Source organism: Somniosus microcephalus, chromosome 10, assembly GCF_052327205.1.
Source record: "Somniosus microcephalus isolate GS21.2 chromosome 10, FLI_Smic_1.0, whole genome shotgun sequence".
NCBI lineage: Eukaryota > Metazoa > Chordata > Chondrichthyes > Squaliformes > Somniosidae > Somniosus > Somniosus microcephalus.
Genome location: NC_140996.1, coordinates 114225053 through 114247540, shown reverse-complemented (window position 1 = coordinate 114247540; position 22488 = coordinate 114225053). Strand labels below are relative to the sequence as shown.

General features: G+C 45.7%; 1 protein-coding gene across 3 annotated transcripts in view; it reads right to left on the bottom strand.

Moving 5' to 3' along the window:
* LOC147111637 (short transient receptor potential channel 6-like) overlaps positions 1-22488 on the bottom strand; it is a 263222-nt gene that overhangs the window by 47445 nt on the left and 193289 nt on the right. For all 3 annotated transcript variants that reach the window (XM_085998725.1, XM_085998727.1, XM_085998726.1), the window contains exon 9: positions 6923-7126. In XM_085998725.1, coding sequence (XP_085854851.1) covers positions 6923-7126 — 204 coding nt within the window. The remainder of the gene's footprint in view (positions 1-6922; positions 7127-22488) is intronic.

Sequence of the window (22488 nt, the reverse complement as noted above, 5' to 3'; positions counted from 1 at the left end):
TCATGTGGAGTGAACCAAATTGGCTGGCCACTGGCATCTATAATGGTGGGCACTTCAAGAGGAACCTGTGTAGGATCATCCATTTGGCACTTTTGGTTGAAGGTGTTTGTGAAAATTTCAGCCTTATCTCTTGCACTTGTGCTGGAATCCGTCATTGTTAAGGAAAGCAATGTTCATGGAGCCTCCTCCTCCGGTTAGTTGCTTGAATATTCATCATAATTTTCAAATGTTACCTGTGGGACTGCTTACCCTCTTTTGGTGTTTAGCATGCACTTAGACCTGTGATGTTAGGGTTAGGATTCACTTGATTGGTGCCTCATTCTAGGATTCCTCTGGTGCTGCTCTGGGAACGTCCTTTTATATTCCCCATTGAATCAGGGTTAGTCCTCTGGCTTGATGGAGATGAAAGGTTGAAGGATTTGCCCAGCCATGAAGTTACACATTTGGTGGTATACAGTTCTGCTGCTGCTAATGGTCCATGGTGCCTCAGATACACAGTTTTCTATATCTGTCCTAGGCTGTCCCATTCAGTACTGCAGTAGTGCCACATTACATGATGAAGGCTGTCCTCATTATGGGGACAAGACTTTGGGCTCGAATTTCCAAGCCCCGTGGAGGCGGGTTTGGAGGCGGGAGTGGTGGGAAAATTGCAAAATCGGGGGGCAGGAACCCATCCTGCCCCCAACCCGTCTCCGTGCCAATGTCCCAGGAGGTGGGTATCTGACCTGTGCTGGGAGCCGCCTCCCCGAGGCGGGAAGGGGATTAGAGCCAATTAACTGCCTGTCAACAGGTAGTTAACAGGCAGTTTTTTGCCTAATCCCTATTTTTAGCCCTGAAGTGTGGGCTTCCCGACGGCTCTGAACTACACCAAGTTAGCAAGGTGGGCCGTCGGTCTGCAGGGGTTGAGATGTCTGTTGTGCAGGTGAGTGATGGGTGCATGTGTGCAGAGGTACGTGTGTGAGATAAGTGTAAAGTGTTTTAATAAGTTTTACTTACCTTTACTTTCTCCTGCAGGCTTCCTTCCTTCAGTTCTCAGGAGTACCTCAGTTCACCGGCACAGAAAGCAGAATGGCCGCTGAACTGCCAAAAGCTGCAGCATTCTGCTTTCTGGTCTGGAGAGCTCTCTAACTGAGGCCGAGTAGAAGGACTCAAGTTAGAAGACAGATTGTCAGTGTTTGACAGCTTCACAGAGCTGTCAAACGTTGATTTTTCATCTGTCAAAAGCTCTTGACAGATGAAATGTCAATCACTGATGTCACCAGTAACCAGGTGTCCCTTAATTGGCCTGCTGAGCCCGCTGAGCGGGTTAACAAGGTCAATCAAGGGAAAATAGCATTGGTTGGCCACAAGTCGATGGAGGCAGGTGTTTAATCCGTGAATCTTGATGTATGGTGTCCTTCAATAAATAGACAGAGACTGCAGAGGAACAATCAACAGGTGTTTACTGGATGAGGGTTACTCTAAAACTAACAGTACAGATCCCTACTCAGGGTTTATGTACAGGTGTGGTCACTGCCGGTACTACAGTATACAGGAGCTGTAAAAAGTAGTTCTCCCTTTAAAAGGTACATACACTACAATTCCTCCCCTTTTAGATTAACAGTACCATAACATTCATTTAACAGTTAACACTTTTAACATGCAACATTAACTGAAAATAGTCCATTTATAAATTCAGCCTTTGGGGCGGCTTCCTGATCCTTTCTGGATAGCGCCTTTCCTGAGTGTCTTGCTCTTGGTGCGGAGGCGATTCTGCCTCCCTTTCGTCGGTTGGTTCATTAGCTTCCGATGCTACTGTTTCTGGGTAGATGCTACCTGTATGTCAGGTTCATCACCAGGTACGCGAGACATGGGGTTGACTCGTTCCTGTGACGCTAGGATCTGGTCGACATGGCGTCTCACAATGTTCTCCCCAACATCCACTGTGTACATTAGTGGGCCCTGCCGTGTGCATATCGTTCCTGGTTGCCATTTCTCTGTTCGGTAGTCGCAGGCCAAGACTGGTTGCCCTACATTGAAGCTCCTTGTCGGCATCTCATTGATGTGCTGGAATTGCTTATTCTCAACATTTCTTCTTACATTTGGTCTGAGCAAATCCAGACGAGATCTCAACCTTCGGTTAAAGAACATCATGGCCGGGGTCTGGTTGGTAACTGCATGTGTCGCATTTCTGTAGGCTAACAGGAAATTGTCCACCTTATGCTGCAGTGGAATGTCGTCATCGCACATGGCCCTTACTGCCTTTTTAAAGGTTTGTACGAACCTCTCAGCCAATCCATTTGTGGCTGGATGATACGGGGCGGATGTGTAATGCCTTACCCCATTCCTTCTCATAAATTTCCGAAACTCTTCGGACACAAACTGTGGTCCGTTATCAAAGCAAATCTGCTCTGGCAAGCCGTTCCTAGCAAATACAGTCCGTAGGACTGCAATCGTTTTCTCCATGGTGGTGGAGGACATTTTGATCACCTCAGGCCATTTCGAGTGCGCATCCACGGCTATTAAGAACATTGAGTCCATGAACGGACCAGCAAAATCAATATGCACCCATTGCCATGGAGAGGAGGGCCAATCCCATGGGTGTAGAGGGGCATGTGGTGGTGCATTTTGGACCTTCTGGCATCCTGAGCAGCTCTTTGTCAGGTCCTCGATTTGCTGATTGATCCTCGGCCACCACACATAAGCCCTAGCAAGGCTTTTCATTTTCACCCCTCCCAGATGGCCTTCGTGAAGCTCATCGAGCACTCTCTCCCTTAACTTGGGTGGAATTACCACTCGGGATCCACACATCAAGGTCCCCTGGCATACTGACAGCTGTTCTCTTCTGGATGAGAATGCTGGCAACAGTGAGTCGCCATGTGTTGGCCATCCCTTTACCGTCAAATCATATACCCGAGACAGTGTCGGGTCATTTCGGGTCTCCTTCTCTATATCCGCGTTAGTTATTGGCAAGCGTTCAATTATAGTCGAATAAAATATTTCGACAGGGTCCACTGCTGGTGCTTCCTCCGCAGTAGGCAGTGGCAGGCGTGATAGCCCATCAGCGTTTCCATGCTGTTTCGTGCCCTTATACTCTATTTCATATTGGTTCGCCCCTAGAAAAAGGGACCATCTTTGTAGCCGTTGCGCAATCACCGGAACGCCCTTCTTTGGATTAAAGATGGAGACAAGTGGTTGGTGGTCAGTCAGCAAGGCGAACTTCTGCCCGTGCAGATAGTGGTTAAACTTTTTCACTCCCCACACTAGGCTGAGGGCCTCCCTGTCGATCTGGGCGTAGTTACGCTTGGCTGAGGTTAGTGACCGAGACGCAAAGGCTACTGGCCTCTCCAAGCCGTCCGGGAATTTGTGCGACAGCACCGCTCCAACACCATAGGGTGATGCATCACACGCCAACCGAATTGGTAGTGCTGGGTTGAAATGAGCCAACACCTCTTTTGATGTGATCAATTCTTTGCACTTCTGGAAAGCTCGTTTACATTCGTCATTCCACTTCCATGGTACCCCCGTTTGCAGTAGGGTGTTCAGTGGGTGTAGTACTGTAGACAAATTCAGCAAGAACTTATGGTAGTAGTTCACCAGCCCGAGGAACGACCTCAGTTGTGACACATTTTCCGGTGTTGGAGCCTTGACTACTGCCTCAATCTTTTCAGGGGACTTATGTAGCCCCTCTTCATCAATAATGTGGCCACAATACGAGATCTGCTTCTGGAAAAACTCGCATTTGTGGCGATTAGCTCGGAGCCCATATTCCTTCAATCTAGTGAGCACCTGCTCCAGGTTGGCGAGGTGATCACTGTCATTTTCGCCCGTGACCAGGATGTCGTCCAAATAACACTGGGTCCCTGGAATCCCTTGCAGAACTTGATCCATTGCTCTTTGCCAAATAGCTGTAGCTGATGCTACCCCAAACACCAGCCGGTTGTATTGGTAGAGACCTTTATGAGTGTTGATCGTGAGGTACTGTTTCGAGGCTTCTTCTACCTCCATTTGCAGGTACGCCTGGGCCAGATCAATCTTAGTGAAGCATTTTCCTCCAGATAGCGAGGCGAAAATATCTTCAATCCGCAGAAGCAGATATTGTACCATGTGAAGGACTGGGTTCACTGTCACCTTAAAGTCCCCACAGATGCGAACCTTCTTTGGTTCCCCAGTCATATTACTCAACGACCTCTTCATTACAGGAACGATGGGTGTAGCCCACTCGCTCCAGTCCACTTTGGACAGTACTCCAGAGCATTCCAAACCTTCCAGCTCTGCTTCGACGGCTGGGCGGATCGCATAAGGCACCGGTCTGGCCTTAAAAAACTTTGGGCTTGCATTTTTCTCTATTTTGATCGTCGCTGTTATGCTTTTTAGTGTTCCGAGTCCCTCCTGGAACACTTCTTGTGCGTCAGTTAGCATTTTTGACAGTCGTCCAGGTGTGACGTCGTCATCCTTTTTGGCATCTACCATCAGTGCTTGTATGGAATGCCAATCTAACTGTATCTTCCGGATCCATTCACGTCCTAGTAGTGGTGGTCCTCCATCTGGCAATACATATAGGTCCATTTTTGGTGTTTCCTTGCCGTTGTACATTACGTTCACCCTTATTTTCCTTTGGGGTAGACTTTTTGCCCCGTGTACGTCTTCAAGACAATCTCTGTATCTCTCAAGGGTATATGTGAGAATAGCCGCTTGTAGTCCCTTCGGTTTATGACTGTTAGGGCTGATCCTGTGTCCAATTCCATTTTCACTTGGACTCCTGCTATCTTGAGCGTGACCCAGGTAGTTTGGTGATCCTCCATTTTGATTACATTATGTAGTTTCAGACAACCCAGCTCCTTGCTTCCGGAGTCTATCACTTTTCTGTTCGTCTGAACTACTCTCCGTCACCTTATGTACCGTTTTGTACTTCTCCTGTGGAGATTTCTTGCTGCTGGTTTTCTTTCCTGACCTGCAGACTCTTGCTATGTGTCCTACTTTTCCACACTGTCTGCACACTTGGTCCTTGAACCAACAATCCTTATGGTCGTGTGTTGTTCTGCCGCAGCGATAACACTTCACTGCTCCATATGACATTTCATTTGTGCCATATTCTTGCGGTCTCCGTTGTATCTCTGCAGTGCCCCTTGCCACTGCTTCATGTGATACTGCCATGCTGAAAGCCTTGTCCAGCGTTAGATCCTTTTCTGATAGAAGCCGTTTCTGGGTTCCTTCACTTTGAAGCCCACACACAAACTTGTCCCTTAAAGTATCTGCTAGTCCCGTTCCAAACTGGCAGTGTTTCGATAGCTTGTGCAGTTCCGTTAAATACTCAGCATTATTTTCGTCTTTATGCTGGTTCCTTTTGTGAAACTTAAATCTTTCTGCTATCAGCAGCGGTGTGGGGTTTAAGTGGTCCTGTAGGATTGCCACTATGCTTTCAAAATCCTTTTCCACTGGCTTCTCTGGTGTTACTAGGTTTCGCAGTAAGCCATACGTTTTTGCACCCATGGAATTCAACAATACCAGTGCTTTCCTGGCATCTGGCACTTCATTCGCCTTGCAGTACACTTCTATGCGTTCTACATATGTCACCCAATCTTCGACTTCATTGTCGAACGCTGTGACACTGCCACTCTTCGGCATCCCTGGGTGTGGTTAGACTGGCTAAAAATGGTGTCTCCCACGCTCTCCCTTCTTCTCCGCTGGCTCAAAATGGCGTCTCCCGCGCTTTCCTTTCTTCCCACGCTCTCCCTTCTTCTCCACTGTGGCTCAAAATGGCATCTCCCGCGCTCTCCCTTCTTCTCCGCTGCGGCTCAAAAATGGCATCTCCCGCGCTCTCCCTTCTTCTCCACTGCGGCTCAAATGGCGTCTCCCGCGCTTTCCTTTCTTCCCCGCGGACGCTGCTCAGCCCTTGAACACCGGCCGTGCTCTGTGCATTTTCCTGCACGCCCCTCTCGTTGACGCCGCTCGGTCCTGAACCCCGGCTGCGCCCTGTGCGCTTTACCCTCTCTCTTACCCCGTCGACGCTGCTCGGCCTTTTTCTGTGTCGTCGGTCGGCTCCAGCCGCCGCTGTCCGGGAAGGGTCTGCCCGTTGCGCTGGATCGTCGTGACTGGAGAACCAAGCCCAGCTCTCCACAGCCTCCTCTGCGATGCTCAAGTCTTCTCTGGATGGTCGACGCCTGTATTTCTGGACTCGGCCTTCTTCTTTCACTGTTCTCCAGGAGCGAATCCCTGGGAGGTGATGCAGAGTTGCAGGTAGGTTTGAATCCATGAATCTTGATGTATGGTGTCCTTCAATAAATAGACAGAGACTGCAGAGGAACAATCAACAGGTGTTTACTGGATGAGGGTTACTCTAAAACTAACAGTACAGATCCCTACTCAGGGTTTATATACAGGTGTGGTCACTGCCGGTACTACAGTATACAGGAGCTGTAAAAAGTAGTTCTCCCCTTAAAAAGGTACATACACTACAGCAGGACTACAACCCAAAAAGTGGGAGTCCCGCTTCCATCACGTCCCCATTGACAAAATCCAGCCCAATTGTCTTTGCAAGGTTCCTGTGGTGGTCACTCCTACCTATCATGGACAGACATGTCTGTGACAGGTAGGTTGATGAGGAGGAGGTCAAGTAGGTTACTTTCTCGTGTTAGTTTCCTCACCATCTGACACAAACCCAGTCTGGCATTTATGGTAAAAGTTCCTCCCCAGCTCGTGATTAAATTCACAATATTCCTATTTCATTGTGTATTTACTCATTTAATCTTAAAATATTATTGGCTGTAACTGTCTCACTTTGTGTTCAATATTTGGAACTATTGCATATTTAGTTTTGTTTATTGCTGTACATGCGTACACTGAATAATAGATTCCCCACTTCACTTTTATTATGTGCATATTATTCAAAAACTCTTTACAAAAAAAGATCCAGCGAGTGAATTAATTACTAAAACTTTACCTTTTCCATTTCTGCATTTTCCTGATACTGTCCTTTTCTACACCTCAACAGGCTGGTTAGCGATTTTTTAATTCTCAGCAGGAGATAGAAGAAGGACTTCGGGCTCGGCACCAAGTTAAATGGCACTGCAAGTGTCTGTCCTTCTTCAAAATAGGAAATCCATAGCTTGGCTCTGGCAAACTTCCATTCCACATCAGCATCATTCTACAAAACCAGGAAAATATGAGGTTTATAATAAAAGAATAGGAAAGCATCAGCATCTAACTGTGTGACCATATACAGGTGTGTCTCATAGGCAATTTAAAAGCAGAGGCCCGAGACCAAGACGTTTGCACTGACCAATTAGCATTTTTGTATAGTTTCCAGCCCACACAAATGGGCTTTAATGTTGCTATTAAGTCATTTCCTATTGAAGTGCAGAGTTAGCAGTAACGATTACAGTCTACTGTAACATCCAAAGTTACCATGACTGGAGCCTCAAAAGGTATACAAGATATATCAAAAGCAATATCTGAGGTTACTAATAGTAATGGTTATATTCACAGTAATAGTAAATCTCCTGTGGTGTTACTCATGGCATGTCCTCTGGCCCTCTAACTCTTGTATATCTTTGATGCTGTCCCTCTAACCTTTAAGCTTGTCTCTCTGACCCCTTCTCCTATCTCTGCTTTTTTGTAAGTGGAACTCTCACGATCCTACGATGCCTCTATCTGCCCTAAATCTTTTGTCATCAGATTTGTTCTCCCATCACTGCCAATGTGCTTTGTCTGTTATCTCTCTTTCTTTCTCCTGATCTTTTTCTCAAAATATCTCTGTCTCCATAACAATTCTGACACTTGTTTCAGGAAGCCTTGCTGTTTTGTTGGGCATCTCTTTCTGTTGCTCAAATAGCTGAAATTATGTCCTGGCGATGAAGCTGGGGCATGGCCATTAGGGCAAAAACTTCCATTTTGTTTGGCCTGTCAATCAAAGAAAAAATAATGAAACATGTTTCCATCCCCATGTGAGAGATTGAATGCAGGAGGAGGGATCCATGATCAGTCAGTAGGAAAGGACACCCCAGGTCTGTGGCCAGCAACCTGGGGAGAGGGGTAACTGGGCTGATAAACAGTTGCAGATTTTCAATATAACCAGCAGCCTTCAGGGAAAATGGGATAGCATTAGGAGAGGGAGAGAAAGCAGCATGGCCAAGAACCTGGGCGGAAAGCTAAAGGGGGTGGAAATAAATAGCACAGGTTAATTGCAACAGTGGCATTTGGGAAAAGATGGGGGGTGGCCTGCAACCCGGGAAGAAGGCCAAACGGGACAAAAAATTGTTGATGGATGCACTCAAGAGAAAATGGGACAACATTCGGTGACAGAGATGATGGCGCAGCTGGGAACCTGGCTGTAAAAAGCAGCACAGGTTCAAGGTCGCTTTTTCATTCAGAAGAGGATAGGGCAGTATTGGAGATGGAGAAGAGGGGGTGACATTCCATTATTTTTTTAATCCTGTTTGGCTCCTAAGGTGGATTTGATAGTTTTCCTTTAGGTGTCCCTGTCACGTAATGTTACCCTCACAGTGCCGCCTACAGCTGCGATAAATTTGCAATGTTGAGACCACGCACCCTTTTTTTTTTAATATGTAATAGATATTGGAGTGATTTCAATGCTGGTTTAGAGTTCAGAGAACAGTTATAAGCTGTTTAAGCTTTGGGATTATGAGGGTAGAAATTTATCATGGGCAGTAGCGCAGGGGCCACCTGTTATCCGCCCCGCCCTATCAGACAGCATATAACGGGAGACCAATGTGATACGCCCTGTTTTGCACTACCACCCAACCCAAATTTCTAGCCCACGATATTTTTGAACCATTTGTTGTGCTGTGATCTGTCCTGAGTGTGGGAGTGAAAGTCCGTATTAGCCGAATACCTCGCTATACTTTCTGCACAGTTTGTGAGATCATCACATGCTGGGTTAAAAGTTCAAACAGCTTTCTGCTGAGCCTGGTGTGTAAATTGGCTAAGAGGATTTTGGGGAAAGGATATCTTCAGGGGAAAGATAATAGTAGGATGTGTAAGTGATTTCAATGCTGTAATCTTGGTTTAGAGTTCAGAGATCAGTTCGAGGGGTGAGTATTCTCTTAGTTGTCGCGACTTAAAGGGATCTCCAGTTAGCAATGGGAGGATCAGGGAATATTCCTGATGAGGTTCGGTCATTTCTTAATGAATGGATTGAGTCTAAAGGCAGACCTTATTGGATAGGGCAGGAAACAATGACAGGAGGATGGAGAGAGACATGGCAGTCCTTAGTGGAGAGTTTCCGGTTAAAAAAGATTAAGGTGTTAGGGTTAAAAAGTGTTAGTGTTACAGTGTCTAATGCTGGGGATTCAAAGGTTAGAAGAGGCTGAGGCTAGAGATAGAGAAGTCTCAGAATTTACAGAACAGCTAGTAGCAGCTAAGAAAGAGTAGAAAACTGGCGATTCCAGGCGCTCGAAGCAGTCAGGACTGTTCTGACACTGGATCAGCATCTTGCGGATGAACAGAACCGTAATCAAGATTTAGAGAAAGGAATATCTAAGCAGCAACAGATGGCGGTATTAGCTTGCCCAGCGGAGACAGAAATTGATGAACTCTGGTGGTGTTCAGAGGATTTTCCACATCCGAGGGTTGAAAAGGGGATTAGGGGACAGGGAGCATGCCCACCATTCCCTTCCGCACCTCCTTTGTCTTCTCCGACTTTGGAACCTCCAACCTGCGTGGTTTGTGTGGCAACGTTAGGAACGGAGGCGGAGCAGTTAGATGCCTCTTCGACTCCTCAGTCGCTTGTCACCCTGTAACAGTACACATGACCTTCCGGTAATGTGGAGAGTGGTGGAATCACGTTTGGGCGGATAAAGTGAGAGCATGATCATGAAACTTCTACTCCCTATGGAACTCGTGAAGGGAACACTACCTTTAGTGGTTTGGGGGATTCCTGGTATGAGCGAGGAGGGGTAAAGTTACAGGACATGAGAGCTATCCTTGGTGAAGTGGGACCTGCACCACTTCAGGATCTTAATTTTGCCCAATGGTGGTGTAATATTCTGGGATGGTGGCAGTCAGGGGACATATCGGAGAAACAGAGGGTTCATATGATTCTGCGAGCTTTAGGGAATCACCGGGGAAAGGTTTTGAAACAAATCCTAGGTCCCTGCCTGGTAGAATAATAGTTGCGATCTTTGGTGCCCACTCAGGGCCACAGTTGATAAAGCAGCTTGCATTATTACCGGGGAAGGACCCAGGGAAGCCGGGGAGCGTATATTCCAGTTGTGTAAAAGCTTGAGAAGTAATTGGATTGATAGCAGTTATTATGGGGATGATACACAGAGATATTATTTTGACTCTTCTACCCCCCTCAGTAGTTCTGGAAGTAGATGCCTTGGGCGGGGACGAGAGTTTTGATAAATGGTTGATGAGGGTGGAAAGCTTGTATCAGAGAGCTGCGGGTATCCCAGTCATGGAAGTGAGACAGGGGTTACAGCGATGGAAGGCAGAAGGGCCTGAGTGGATAAATCTCGGGAGGGTTTGCATGAGGGGAGCAGGACCAGGTGGTGCCTGGGGCTGGACCCGTCAGTTGATAGAGGATAGGGATAGATTGGCTAAAGAATTAGAGAAGTTCAAAGAAAAGCTGAGGAAATCGCAATATGGAGGCCACGCCTCAACCGCACATCATTCCCTTAGGACCCTTACATCAGGATAGGGGTGGTCGTACCCTTATCAAGGCATGTGTGGAAGGGCAGCGGAAAATATCTTCAATTGACACAGGGTCCGCCGGACAAATGAAGGGTGAGGTGGTCCTGGAAGAAGAGGACCCCCTTCCTCAGAGACAGTACCCCATCACCCTAGACATGCGAGGAGAAATTACTGAACAGTTAGAGATGAAAGCAGTGGGAGAAGCTTACTCAGAAGCACTTAAAGTTTCTGTAGGAATGGGCAGTCTCAGAACGGATGAGATGTTCAGTGAAAAGCTAAAATATGGGAGTTGTAAGCATGGTCTAAAGGGATGTGGAGTGGGAGTTGGAATGTTGAAAATGTTGAGAGAGGCAGTTATAGGAGTTCTGAAGGGTGAACTGAGAAAAGGATTGGGACTCTCGACTGAATCTTCAGTGTTCCTGTCACCCTTTATTCTATGTTGTTACACACCTCCCATATACCAGAGGAAAGTGTTAAGAATTGTGCAGGAAGTTACAGGCTTGGTTGAAGACACGGACTGTAAGTTTAAGATTTTGAATCAGTACAGAATGGGATTCAATAGAAAACATCAGAAATGGAAAATTGGCTTATGGGAAAAAGGATAAAATAGTTATGATGGAATAAAGGAGAAAAGGGAAGATCATGTCTCTTTTCTGCTGTTCTACAGGTTTTTGTTTTCAGTGTGAATGTTAATGCCTTTTTACAAAGCATGTGTGAATGCTTCTTTGTTAGTGTGGCTGTGGCTCCTCCCTCTTTTTCAAATGATACTGGTTAGTTTAAGGTATCGGTCTGAATTAAATTGGAATTATTGAGGTTAATTAACCTATTAATACCAGACTTTTATGGCCATGGTGAAATTCTGGTTGGTGTAAATTGTGTAAAAGCCTTCAGTTTCGGACATGAGGCAATCACATCAACAATTGGCATTTCTTTTAAATTTCTGACCAATTTCAAGTATGTGTGACCAGGGGGAAAGAAGGGAACAGCACCTCATCTTCCGATTAGGCACTTTGCAGCCTTCCGGACTCAATATCGGTTCAACAATTTCAGATCATAACCTCGGCCCCTATTACATTTTTACTTATATATTTTTTTCCACCCCTTTGTTTTGGGTTTTCCCTTCCCCCCCCTTCCTTTTTTTTCTCTCTCCCATATGGCAGCTGTCTCTCATCCTGCCAGTACACTTCACACCTAATCTGAGCCGTCTTTTGTCTCCACTGTCCTATTACCATCTCGTCTGGTTTTGAATACCTCTTAATGTCTCTTTACTTCTTTTGTTCTATCGCAGCCCTGCCTTCGATCTATTTCATTTCCTTTCCAGTTTTGAAAAAGCGTGCACCCGAAACGTCGACTCTAATTTCTCTCCACGGATGTTGCCTGGCCTGCTGAGTTTTTCCAGCATTTTCTGTTGTTATTTGGGAATTGCTATTGTTGTGTGTGGAGTTTCACAGAATGTTTGTAGTGGTGTTACTAATGATATCTGATGTATTAACCTGCTGAATTGAATTGATCAGAATCTTTGCAAGTTTTAAAGGCACAAAGACTTTGCAAAAGTAACTGTTTTTTTACTGACAAGTTTTTTAAATTTACTTGAAAGCTGCAAGAAGTTGTGTGACAGAACATGACAGTGATTGACGTCTGTGTTTGTCCTCTTTTAAAATGCAATAAAAGAAGTTAACTCTCTTCACAAGCAGCTGTGAACTCCTTTTAACTTCACAAACATCTATGTGTTTTGTAAATATTTTGAGCATTGTTAAATTTTTAAGTTTTTTAATTTGAGTGGATGTTTCCCCACAGTGACAGAAGGGAATCAGGAATTGACAAATTAACCCATTGGGCTGGCAGGAAAGCCACAATGGATTTTCTGCTTTTTCTTTTAAGCAGGGGGCCATATGGGTGTTAATGGTGTAAGATTACCAAGGGTGGTTCTTTGATATAGAAATGACTTCAAGGTGTTATGAACTTTGCTGGAAAAGTGCAGTGGGAGCTCCAGTAATCTTCAGAATTTAAGACATTGATGGATCTCGAATGTCCCAGCATGGTGACAAAATTGGACTTCTTAAGACTTTGCTTTTTTAATGCTTGGAATTAACTATTTGGAGTCACGTGTTATCTTCCAAAACAGATTGCTCGAGAGGGAAGATAAAAGACTTACATGCAAATGAAATTGCAAACACTTTTGTTTTCTTTTGTTAATTCACGAAGCCGGGACATAATTTGCTTGTGAAATTAAAATTGATTAGATAAATTGATATGAGTTGCTGCTCAAGCACTTGGGAAGGGAAATTTATCTGAAATTTAAGGGGATAATCAAATTTTATTTTTGAAAAGGTCCAGTCTACGTGGTTCCGTCTAAAGTTTTTTTTGGGGGGAGACAAGACTGTTGTGTTAAAGGTAAGTAACATCCCTCATCTTGCAGGCTAAATTGCTCTCTGGTATATTTTGAGGAATAGAAGGCCCGATAAGAGGTTAAATGGTAATGATCATATTGTATTGGATGGTAAAGTTTCTCCAGGGCTCATGAATGGGATGAAATGGTAATAAATGGGAATTTTTCTAAAATCATTTTCCTAGGTGATTATGGGTGAATTTCAGGAACTCAAGCAGGGGTTAGGAAAAGATGTGTGAGTGCATCTCTGAGTAACATAAATGCACTAGTAAAGGCAGGAAAGTGTAGGTGAGAATTAATTGATAGGTTTCTCTTGTGTCTTTTCCTATACTGAACAATGAGGAAAATGTATTTGATAACCTGGCCACTACCCTAGACATTGGGACCATGCAGGCGGAGATGAGAAGACGACCTCTGATCTTTTGATAAGATAACTTAAAAGCCCAGGAATGGCTTGTATCTGATGTCAAGTGTGGTATGATATTGGGATACAATGCGTGTGCAAATGTGGTATGTTGCACATGAGGCAACGAGCATGCAGAAATGTACGTGACGATGCACTGAAGAACGGGTCTCAGACATGCTCAGTTATTTGACAACACAAAATAGTTAATGTGGCTCAGGAGAGTGAGACAACTTTTAATCAAGGCACTGATAACATACTTCATAGCGAAACTGACTTTTTAATGAAACAATGTAGAGTTAAACGTACTGGTACCTATCAGAGGGACTGAAATTAAAAGTAAAGTGGGATATAGAATTTGCATTTCTAAAATTCAGGGTTGAATTCCTTTGAGTTAACAATGAAATTGGAATAACTGAAAGCTTGTGAGAAATGATACTTAGTGAGAATATCCTTAAGATGGATAATGGTAAGGCGAGCTGGAGAAATCTTTTAAGTCCATGATTACTTGATATTACAGTACATTGTAGCATTACACAGATGATGCTGGGCAGAGAGAGAAGAATCGGGGGAATGTGGGAGTGAAAGTCTGTATTACCTGAATACCTCACTATTTTTTCTACACAGTCTTTGAGACCAGCACATGCTAGATTAAAAGTTCAAACAGCTTTCTGCTGAGCATGGGGTGTAAATTGGCTAAGAGGATTTTGGGGAAAGAATGTCTTCAGGGGAAAGATAATAGTATGTAAAAAGAAAAAGATTAGTGAAGACAAATGTAGGTCCCTTACAGTCAGAAACGGGAGAATTTATAATGGGCAACAAGGAAATGGCTGAGCAATTAAACAAATACTTTGGTTCTGTCTTCACGGAAGAGGACACAACTAACTTCCCAGAAATGCGAGGGAACCAAGGGTCTAGTGAGAAGGAGGAATTAAAGGAGATTAGTATTAGTAAAAAAAGTGCTGGAGAAATTAATGGGACTGAAAGTCGATAAATCCCCAGGGCCTGATAATCTGCATCCTAGAGTACTAAGAGGTAGCCATGGAAATAGTGGATGCATTGGTTGTTATCTTCCAAAATTCTATAGATTATGGAACAGTTCCGGCAGATTGGAGGGTGGCAAATGTAACCCCCACTATTTAAAAAAAGGAGGGAGAAAACCAGGAAATACAGACTGTTTAGCCTAGCATCACTAGTAGGGAAATTGCTAGCGTCTATTATAAAGGATGTGATAACAGGACACTTAGAAAATATCAATGGGCTTAGACAAAGTCAACATGGATTTATGAAAGGGAAATCGTGTTTGACAAACTTACTGGAGTTTTTTGAGGATGTAACTGGTGGAATAGATAAGGGAGAACCAGTGGATGTGGTGTATTTGGATTTTCAGAAGGCCTTTGATAAAGTCCCAAATAAGAGGTTAGTGTGCTAAATTAAAGCACATGGGATTGGGGGTAATATACTGGCATGGATTGAAAATTGGTTAACAGAGAGGAAAGAGAGAGTAGGGGCCCGATTTTGTGGATTGTGTGGGAAATGGTCGGATTCCCCGAATGTGGGGTTCTGACACACAAAAAAAAATGGGTCAGCCAGCTGCACGCAATTTTCCCTCAAGTGGCCAATTAATTTCCAGCGTGTGGGCAGCCTTGCTAATTGTCCATTTCCAGTCAGGAAGCCCCACAGTATGATGTCATCATTCGTGGTGCTTTCAAGGTCCACAGCAAGCATTGCTTCCTCTGTTGGCTTCCAAACGAACCATACAGGATGGCAGAGGAGCCTGCAGCAGCTGTGGCCAGTGCCAGACCCCGAGCTGCCTCCAAATTCGATGAAGCTTCACTGCAGGCATTATTGGATGGGGTTAGGGCCCACAGGGAGGTCCTCTTCCCTAGGTCAGGCAGGAAGAGGCCTCCCACTGAGACCAGGGCTGCATGGATGCAGGTGTCAGCAGATGTCAACTCGAAAGTGCATGTAACCTTGGCATCACATCTCTAACTCCTTCCTCTACTCCCCCACAGGACCATCCAGAGCACCCATCCCCACTGTGGAGGAGGAAGAGGCTGTGCAGCCAGACTCCTCAGAGGAAGCTCCAACCTCTGAGGGCGCAGCGTCAGCAGAAGTAAGCGCACCCAGCACCAGCGCAGACACTCACACCTCGGGGGGACCTTCGAGACATAGAGTAGTGTTGTCACCTGGTGTTTCACAGCTCATAAGTGAGCCTCAGCAGATTCTGGAGACAGGGACAGCAGTGGAGAGTCCTCGTCGGAGGGCGCAGGACTCTGCCAGCTCAGCTCAGCTGCGCTGCATGTCGACCCTCTGCCTCTGGGTCCATCTGCAAGAGAAGAGGTAATGGATCTCCATGCACAGATGCAGGAGTCTCTGGCAGGTTTTGTCTCCAGGGTCGCTGCGAGTGTGGAGCGAATGGAGGAGTCCATAGCGGCCATGAGCAGAGCCTTTGTGGAGTAATTGGCGCAGGAACGCATCACCATGGAAAGGTTGGCAACCTCCATGGAGGAACTAACTCGTCAGGGTATGGAAAACATGGGGAGTGCTCATAAGAGAATGGCATCTCTTGAGGAGCGTTGGCCATCTATTGAACAGAGAAACCAGACCTTCATGGAAGTCCTTCTGAGTAGGACTGCCAGTGCAGATATGGGTCCCCATGGCCCCCTAAAGCGCAGCAAGGTGCTCTCAAGCCACTTCCAAGCGCTGGCCCCTTCTGGCCTGTGCAGCTTCAGGTGAGTGAGCAGCAGCCTGGTGCTCCTGGTGCTCATCCTGCTGTTCTTGGTTCTGCTGCTGCCACCTCTGCTGCTGGAGATCCTCTAATGGCAAGAAGGGAAGGAAAAAAAGGTGTCCCATGCTTCTGGCAGATGCCTCCGCTGAGGAAGCGCTGAGTGAGGGTGGTGAGAGGGGCTTCCCAGGAGATCGCATTGGAGAACTGTGTGAGGCTCCAACCTTCCACAGCTGTGCCTAAGCCTTGAAGAAGTAGCCCCAAGCCTGCAACAACAAGGTCCTTCAACATACAAATGCTGTCCCTTTAAATCGCAGCTTTCCCGAATGAGCTGCAGCTGAGAGCAAGCAAGCCGGCAAGCTTCACGCCAGGTTTCATCAGCGGGGCTCCCCGCAGGTGTGTTTAACATGGGAAACCCCTGAAAATCGCGAGGGCACCCTAAAATGGCATTAAACATGCCAATAATTGCCACTCTCGCCAGCGGCGGGCAGGACTGAATCGGCTCGCGGAGAAACGGCGGTCCGAAATTCGGACAGGGCGGGGAATCAGTGGGGGGGGGGGGTTGTGACCCCCTATTTTGGCGATTTTCGGCCCCCGCCTGCCTGAAAAGCCGCCCGAAGGCTGGCAGAAAATCGGGGCCTAAGAATAAATGGGTCTTTTTCAGGGTGGCAGGTGGTGACTAGTGAGGTACTGCAGGGATCAGTGCTTGGGCCCCAGCTATTCACAATATATATCAATGATTTGGATGAGGGAACCAAATGTAATATTTCCAAGTTTGCTTATGACACAAAACTAGGTGGAATTATGAGTTGTGAGGAGGATGCAAAGAGGCTTCAAGGTGATTTAGACAAGTTGAGTGAGTGGGCAAATACATGGCAGATGCAGTACAACATGGATAAATGTGAAGTTATCCACTTCGGTAGGAACAACAGAAAGGTAGAGTATTATTTAAATGGTGATAGATTGGGAAATGCTGATGTACAAAGGGACCTGGGTGTCCTTGTACACTCGTCACTGAAAGCAAACGTGCAGGTGCAGCAAGCAGTTAGGAAGGCAAATGGTATGTTGACCTTCATTGCAAGAGGATTTGAGTACAGGAGCAAGGATGTCTTACTACAGTTGTACAGGGCCTTGGTGAGACCACACCTGGAGTACTGTGTGCAGTTTTGGTCTCCTTACCTAAGAAAGGATATACTTGCCATAGAGGGAGTGCAGCGAAGGTTCACCAGGCTGATTCCTGGGGTGGCAGGACTGTCGTATGAGGAGAGATTGGGTCGACTAGGCCTGTATTCACTAGTGTTTAGAAGAATGAGAGGGGATCTCATTGAAACGTATAAAATTCTGACAGGGCTAGACAGACTGGATACAGGGAGGATGTTTCCCCTGGCTGGGGAGTCTAGAACGAGGGGTCACAGTCTCAGGATACGGGTTAGGACATTTAGGACTGAGATGAGGAGAAATTTCTTCACTCAGAGGGTGGTGAACCTGTGGAATTCTCTACCACAGGAGGCTGAGGAGGCCAATTCACTGAATATATTTAAGAAGGAGATAGATAGATTTCTAGATGCAAAAGGCATCAAGGGGTATGGGGAGAGAGCAGGATTATGGTATTGAGATAGAGCATCAGCCATGATTATATTGAATGGCGGAGCAGGCTCGAAGGGCCGAATGGCCTACTCCTGCTTCTATTTTTCTATGTTTCTATGTTCTAGTAGAATGTGCAAGAGTCCTTCAGCCATATCTGAATGTGTCAACTTAATAACTCTGTTTAGGGAGTGAACGGTTTTATCGAGGTAATAAAACAATTAGAAGAGTTGAGAGCCTGGATGTTTAGTTTATGTTGTTATTCTGTGGTATTTGTATGCACCTTTGATATACCATGATTTATTGATAGTGCATGGAATGTAATGATCAAAGGGGAAAATTTGTATAAGAAATGTAAGGGAACACTGTTCAGTAGCACACACTGGAGTCATGGAAAGTGTGTGTCTCAGCAGCTCTCATACTGGTTTTGTGTAGTATGAGGTTTCAATAAAGACCTGATCCTGCATTAATACAACTGAGTGTGTGTGTAATCTGATGTTTAAAGCAACAAAACAAAAAAGGACAAGAAAGCAGTCCAAGACTGAGTACCTATTATCATATCTCCAATCTGTGCTGAATTAACTCATCTCAAATGGAGCGGCAGTAAGTGTGCTCCATCAAGCTTCAATGTCCAAAGTTAGGGAAGGGAGAATCAGACAGGCTTCCTGGCTCTTCACTGCTTTCCACCAACCTTGCTGGACATGTATTTGTGCAGATATTGGGGGAAATATTCAGTTGCTTTGCGCCTCCTGTTAGCACCCTAAGAGGGTGTTAACGGGGCGCAAAGCAACTAGCGCCCGGGTGCGGGGCCGCCAACGCCTCCCACGAAATTCAGAAGGTTAGCGGTGGTAGTAACCGGTAGCACCCCGCGGCGCTGCACCGCCGGCGTTGACGTCATAGCCGTGCGCAGCACCCCGGCCACGATCTTCAGGAGTGCCCCCTGACTTACTGCCGAACGCTATGCCTGACAGGGTCAGGGGGCCTACCTGTGGCCGGGGAGGCGCGATTTAAAGGTGAGGTGCGGGGCGGCCATTTTTATTGCTGGCCACCTGCCAGCACCTGCCTCCACTCCCGTCCCCGGCCTCCTTACCCGCCCCCCCCACGGAGTGCCAGCTGCGCTCCATGAGCCCGGCACTTCTCGAGTGCCGGGCTCTTTTTCCAGCACTCCCGATCCCCGGGGGCCCAGCTGGGCCCCGGGTCACGCTACACAAGGCCCCTCCCCTTTAAGAAGGGGAGGAAGGCCTGCAATACCGCAGTGCGACATGCCGCAGCACCACGTAGTGCTGCGATATTCCCTCGCAGTGCCCCAAGAGGGAGGCGGGGTGCTTCTAGTATTTCCGTTGCGGGGTGCTAAAAGTAGCAATTTATAGCCCAATGGGTTTAAAACCAGGATTGGCCTCAGCTGTAGGTGTTCCAGCGCTCAATGTCAAGGCACACATATGAATAAGGGTATTTAGGTGAGGTCTCCGAGGGCAGTTAGTGCTCATGGAATTGGACCCACCAAGGAAGTAGTTCCGTTAGGAGTGGAAGCAAGGGGAAAAAAAAGCAAGAAAAAAAATACATTTTCCATAGCAATTCCTGCTAATTATTTCTCAATAAACTTGCAATTAAAATGATCAATGTGTATGTGTTCACACTCCAATGACATGCAATGTATGGACACTGGCTGCTGCCACTGCAAAAATGGAAAATGAATAAAATCACCACCAAAGTAAAACATTATAAAATAGATTAACTTAGTAGCAACAAATAGTTTTATACAACTAGCCTAAAATTTATAAGCTCACTGGTATTACTTTAAAAAAAAAGTTCAATTTTGTACTCCGCTCCTAACCAAGTCTAAAGGAAAATAATCAGTTTCCTTTCTTCAGAACAGACTGCTTTACTATTAAATCTCGCGACCTCAAAGCTGTGAAACTTCAGTGAATGAGGCTTATTTTCCTGCAGAAGTCAGCCTATTATGCAATTAAGAAAAACAAACAAATCAATTTAGAGATGTTTTTTGATAATTAAGCAGTGAGTCATCAGATTCAGCAGGAAACTATGTGCTGCAAAGCTTTTTATAATCAATGCAAGACCCTGTTTACCTACAAATGTTTCATACAGGAAAGGATGTGGTAATTAGGGGACACTGCTACATTTGTAGGGTATACAAATACAGGTACATATCTGTAATGATATCAGCAAATAGAGATGGTATTTGCCTGTTCGATTATGATGCTTTAATAGCATGTTTGCAGGTATTGATTACTTATGCCTGACCAGCAGAGGTCATGTGAGAGACAAGCAGTTTGGGTTTAGTTTCAGTTTCATTCTAGATGCATCACAAGCATAATGTCTCCTGTAAATGCTGTTAACAAGAGTTGAACATACTTTAGATAAAAACTCATTCTCTTTCATAAATGTCTCGTCATTGAACTCACAAAGAAATCAATACATGGTGTCAGAAGTGATTGAAAGAGATGAAGAGAAAAAATCTGAAGTTAAATCAGCTCTCCACAAATTAGCAAGGCAAAAGAGAACATCGTTGCTTACCATTGGAGAATAGCTAACGAAGTGAAAAAATGGAAGGTTTACACCCACCGGCGACGCTTCAGTTGACAGGTAATGTGGCTGAAAATTGGAGGAGGTTCAAACAACGTTTGGAGTTGTATTTATCAGCAATCGGAGCTGACGAGAAAAGTAATGAAAGGAAATCGTCACTGTTCTTACATGTCGTGGGTGATGAAGCGCTGGAGGTGTATAATAACTTCACATTCGCTGCTAATGGAGACAAAATGAAGCTAGATAAAATAATGGAACAGTTTGAGGCCTACTGCATACCTAAACGTAACGTGACGTTTGAGAGGCACAGATTTTTCACATGTGTACAGAAAACGGGTGAGACTATTGATCAGTATGTGACTGAACTGAGAAACAGAAGCAAATCATGTGAATTTGGGGGACTGACAGACTCGCTGATAAAAGACAGACTGGTGTGTGGTATTCCAGATAATGGTGTAAGGGAATGACTGCTAAGAGAGCAAGATCTAGACCTGGGAAAAGCCATAGCACTGTGTAGGGCTACAGAGACTGTGAAGTTGCAGGCAAAGGAGCTGTTCAGTGACAGTAGCTGCAACGTGGATGCAGTGAGAATGAACGGACATAAACCGTTTAACAAAAAGAGCGCCAATGTGAAAAAAGAGGCGTGGCCAGCGAACGAAAGTGAAAGGGACAATCGAAAGACATGTAGTCGATGCGGTACACAGCATACACCAAGAAAGTGTCCAGCATATGGTAAAACATGCAATAGTTGCAACAAGAACAACCATTATGCCCGTTGCTGCAAGAACCAAGTGCAACAAAGCAAGGTCCATGCAGTAGATGAAAGCGACATAGAGGAGTTCTATGTAGATGTTGTGTCTGAAAACAAAAAAGAAAGAGACTGGATGTTGACACTAAAAGTGAATGACATACATATTCCATTTAAATTGGATACTGGAGCACAAGTTAATGTGATATCAGAGACTGATTTTAAGAAAATTAGACCCAGACCAAAGATACATGGAATAAAAGTGAAAGTGACAGGATACTCAGGTACTGATATACCAGTGAAAGGAAGATGCATTGTCAAAGTAACACACAAGGACAGAGAGCACACGCTAGCATTAATCGTGGTGCCAAAGGATGTGCAAGCCATACTAGGTTTAAAAGCCTGTGAGAGACTGAACCTGGTAAAGAGAGTCCTCGTTGTGGAAAGCGAAGGAGAGACAGTCTATGATGAACTGAATGTTGCGTACACACCGGGTAAGCTGATGTATACAGCAGACACGTTGTCCAGAGCTGTTGACCCAGGAGAGCCCGCAAACACAGTGAAAAGACTGATGTACAAGGCAAAAGACAGTGGAACTGACTTCTACCAGAGCATGCTTGTATACCGCACAACGCCGCTCGAGTGTGGTATGTCACCAGCCCAACTCCTTATGGGACGTATGCTAAGGTCAAACCTACCCATCCCGGAGAACCTCCTGAAAACAAAAGAGGGGGAGAAAGTGAGGAAGTTCAAAGAGCAACAGAAAGAAAAGCAAAAGTACTACTATGACAGAGGAACACAAAACCTACCTGAACTCCACACTGGTGACCAAGTAAGGTTGAAAGACAAAACAAACACATGGACTCAGAAGGGAACTGTCCTGAGTGAAGTTCAACCAAGATCATACACCATTCAGACAGATGAGGGTGCTGTTCTGAGAAGAAATCGTCGAGATCTTCTCATGGGACCAGCCACAGCAGGTCAAGAGACTGATACTGTTGAACAACCTGATCACACAGCTGAGAACCAATCATCTGAGGCAACAACTCAGATTCAAGGACAATCAATCAGAAAATCCTCAAGACACGTGAAGCCTCCCGAGAGACTCATTGAGCAAATTTAAGGACTATTGTTATAGAAAGAAGTAATGTTATCTTATTCTTTCTTCAAGTTCTAGGCCTAGAAATTGGGTTCTGGTCTTGCCAGGGCTGTAGCGCCAGAAAGTTTGCGCCAGCGGTAATGCGGCAGCGCCCGACAAAAATTCGGGTGCGCCGGGCCCAGACGGCGGCGGGCGCTAAAACCCTCCTTTAGCGCCTCAAAACGGGCATGAACTTGGGTTTCCCGGCGCTAATCCCCCGCTGCGGCACCCGATGCGGTGCGGCAGGCGGGGGAACTGCAGGCCTCCTCCTCCTGTTAAGGAGGAGCTGCCTGCAGCCGACAACTGTCCGGCGGATTGA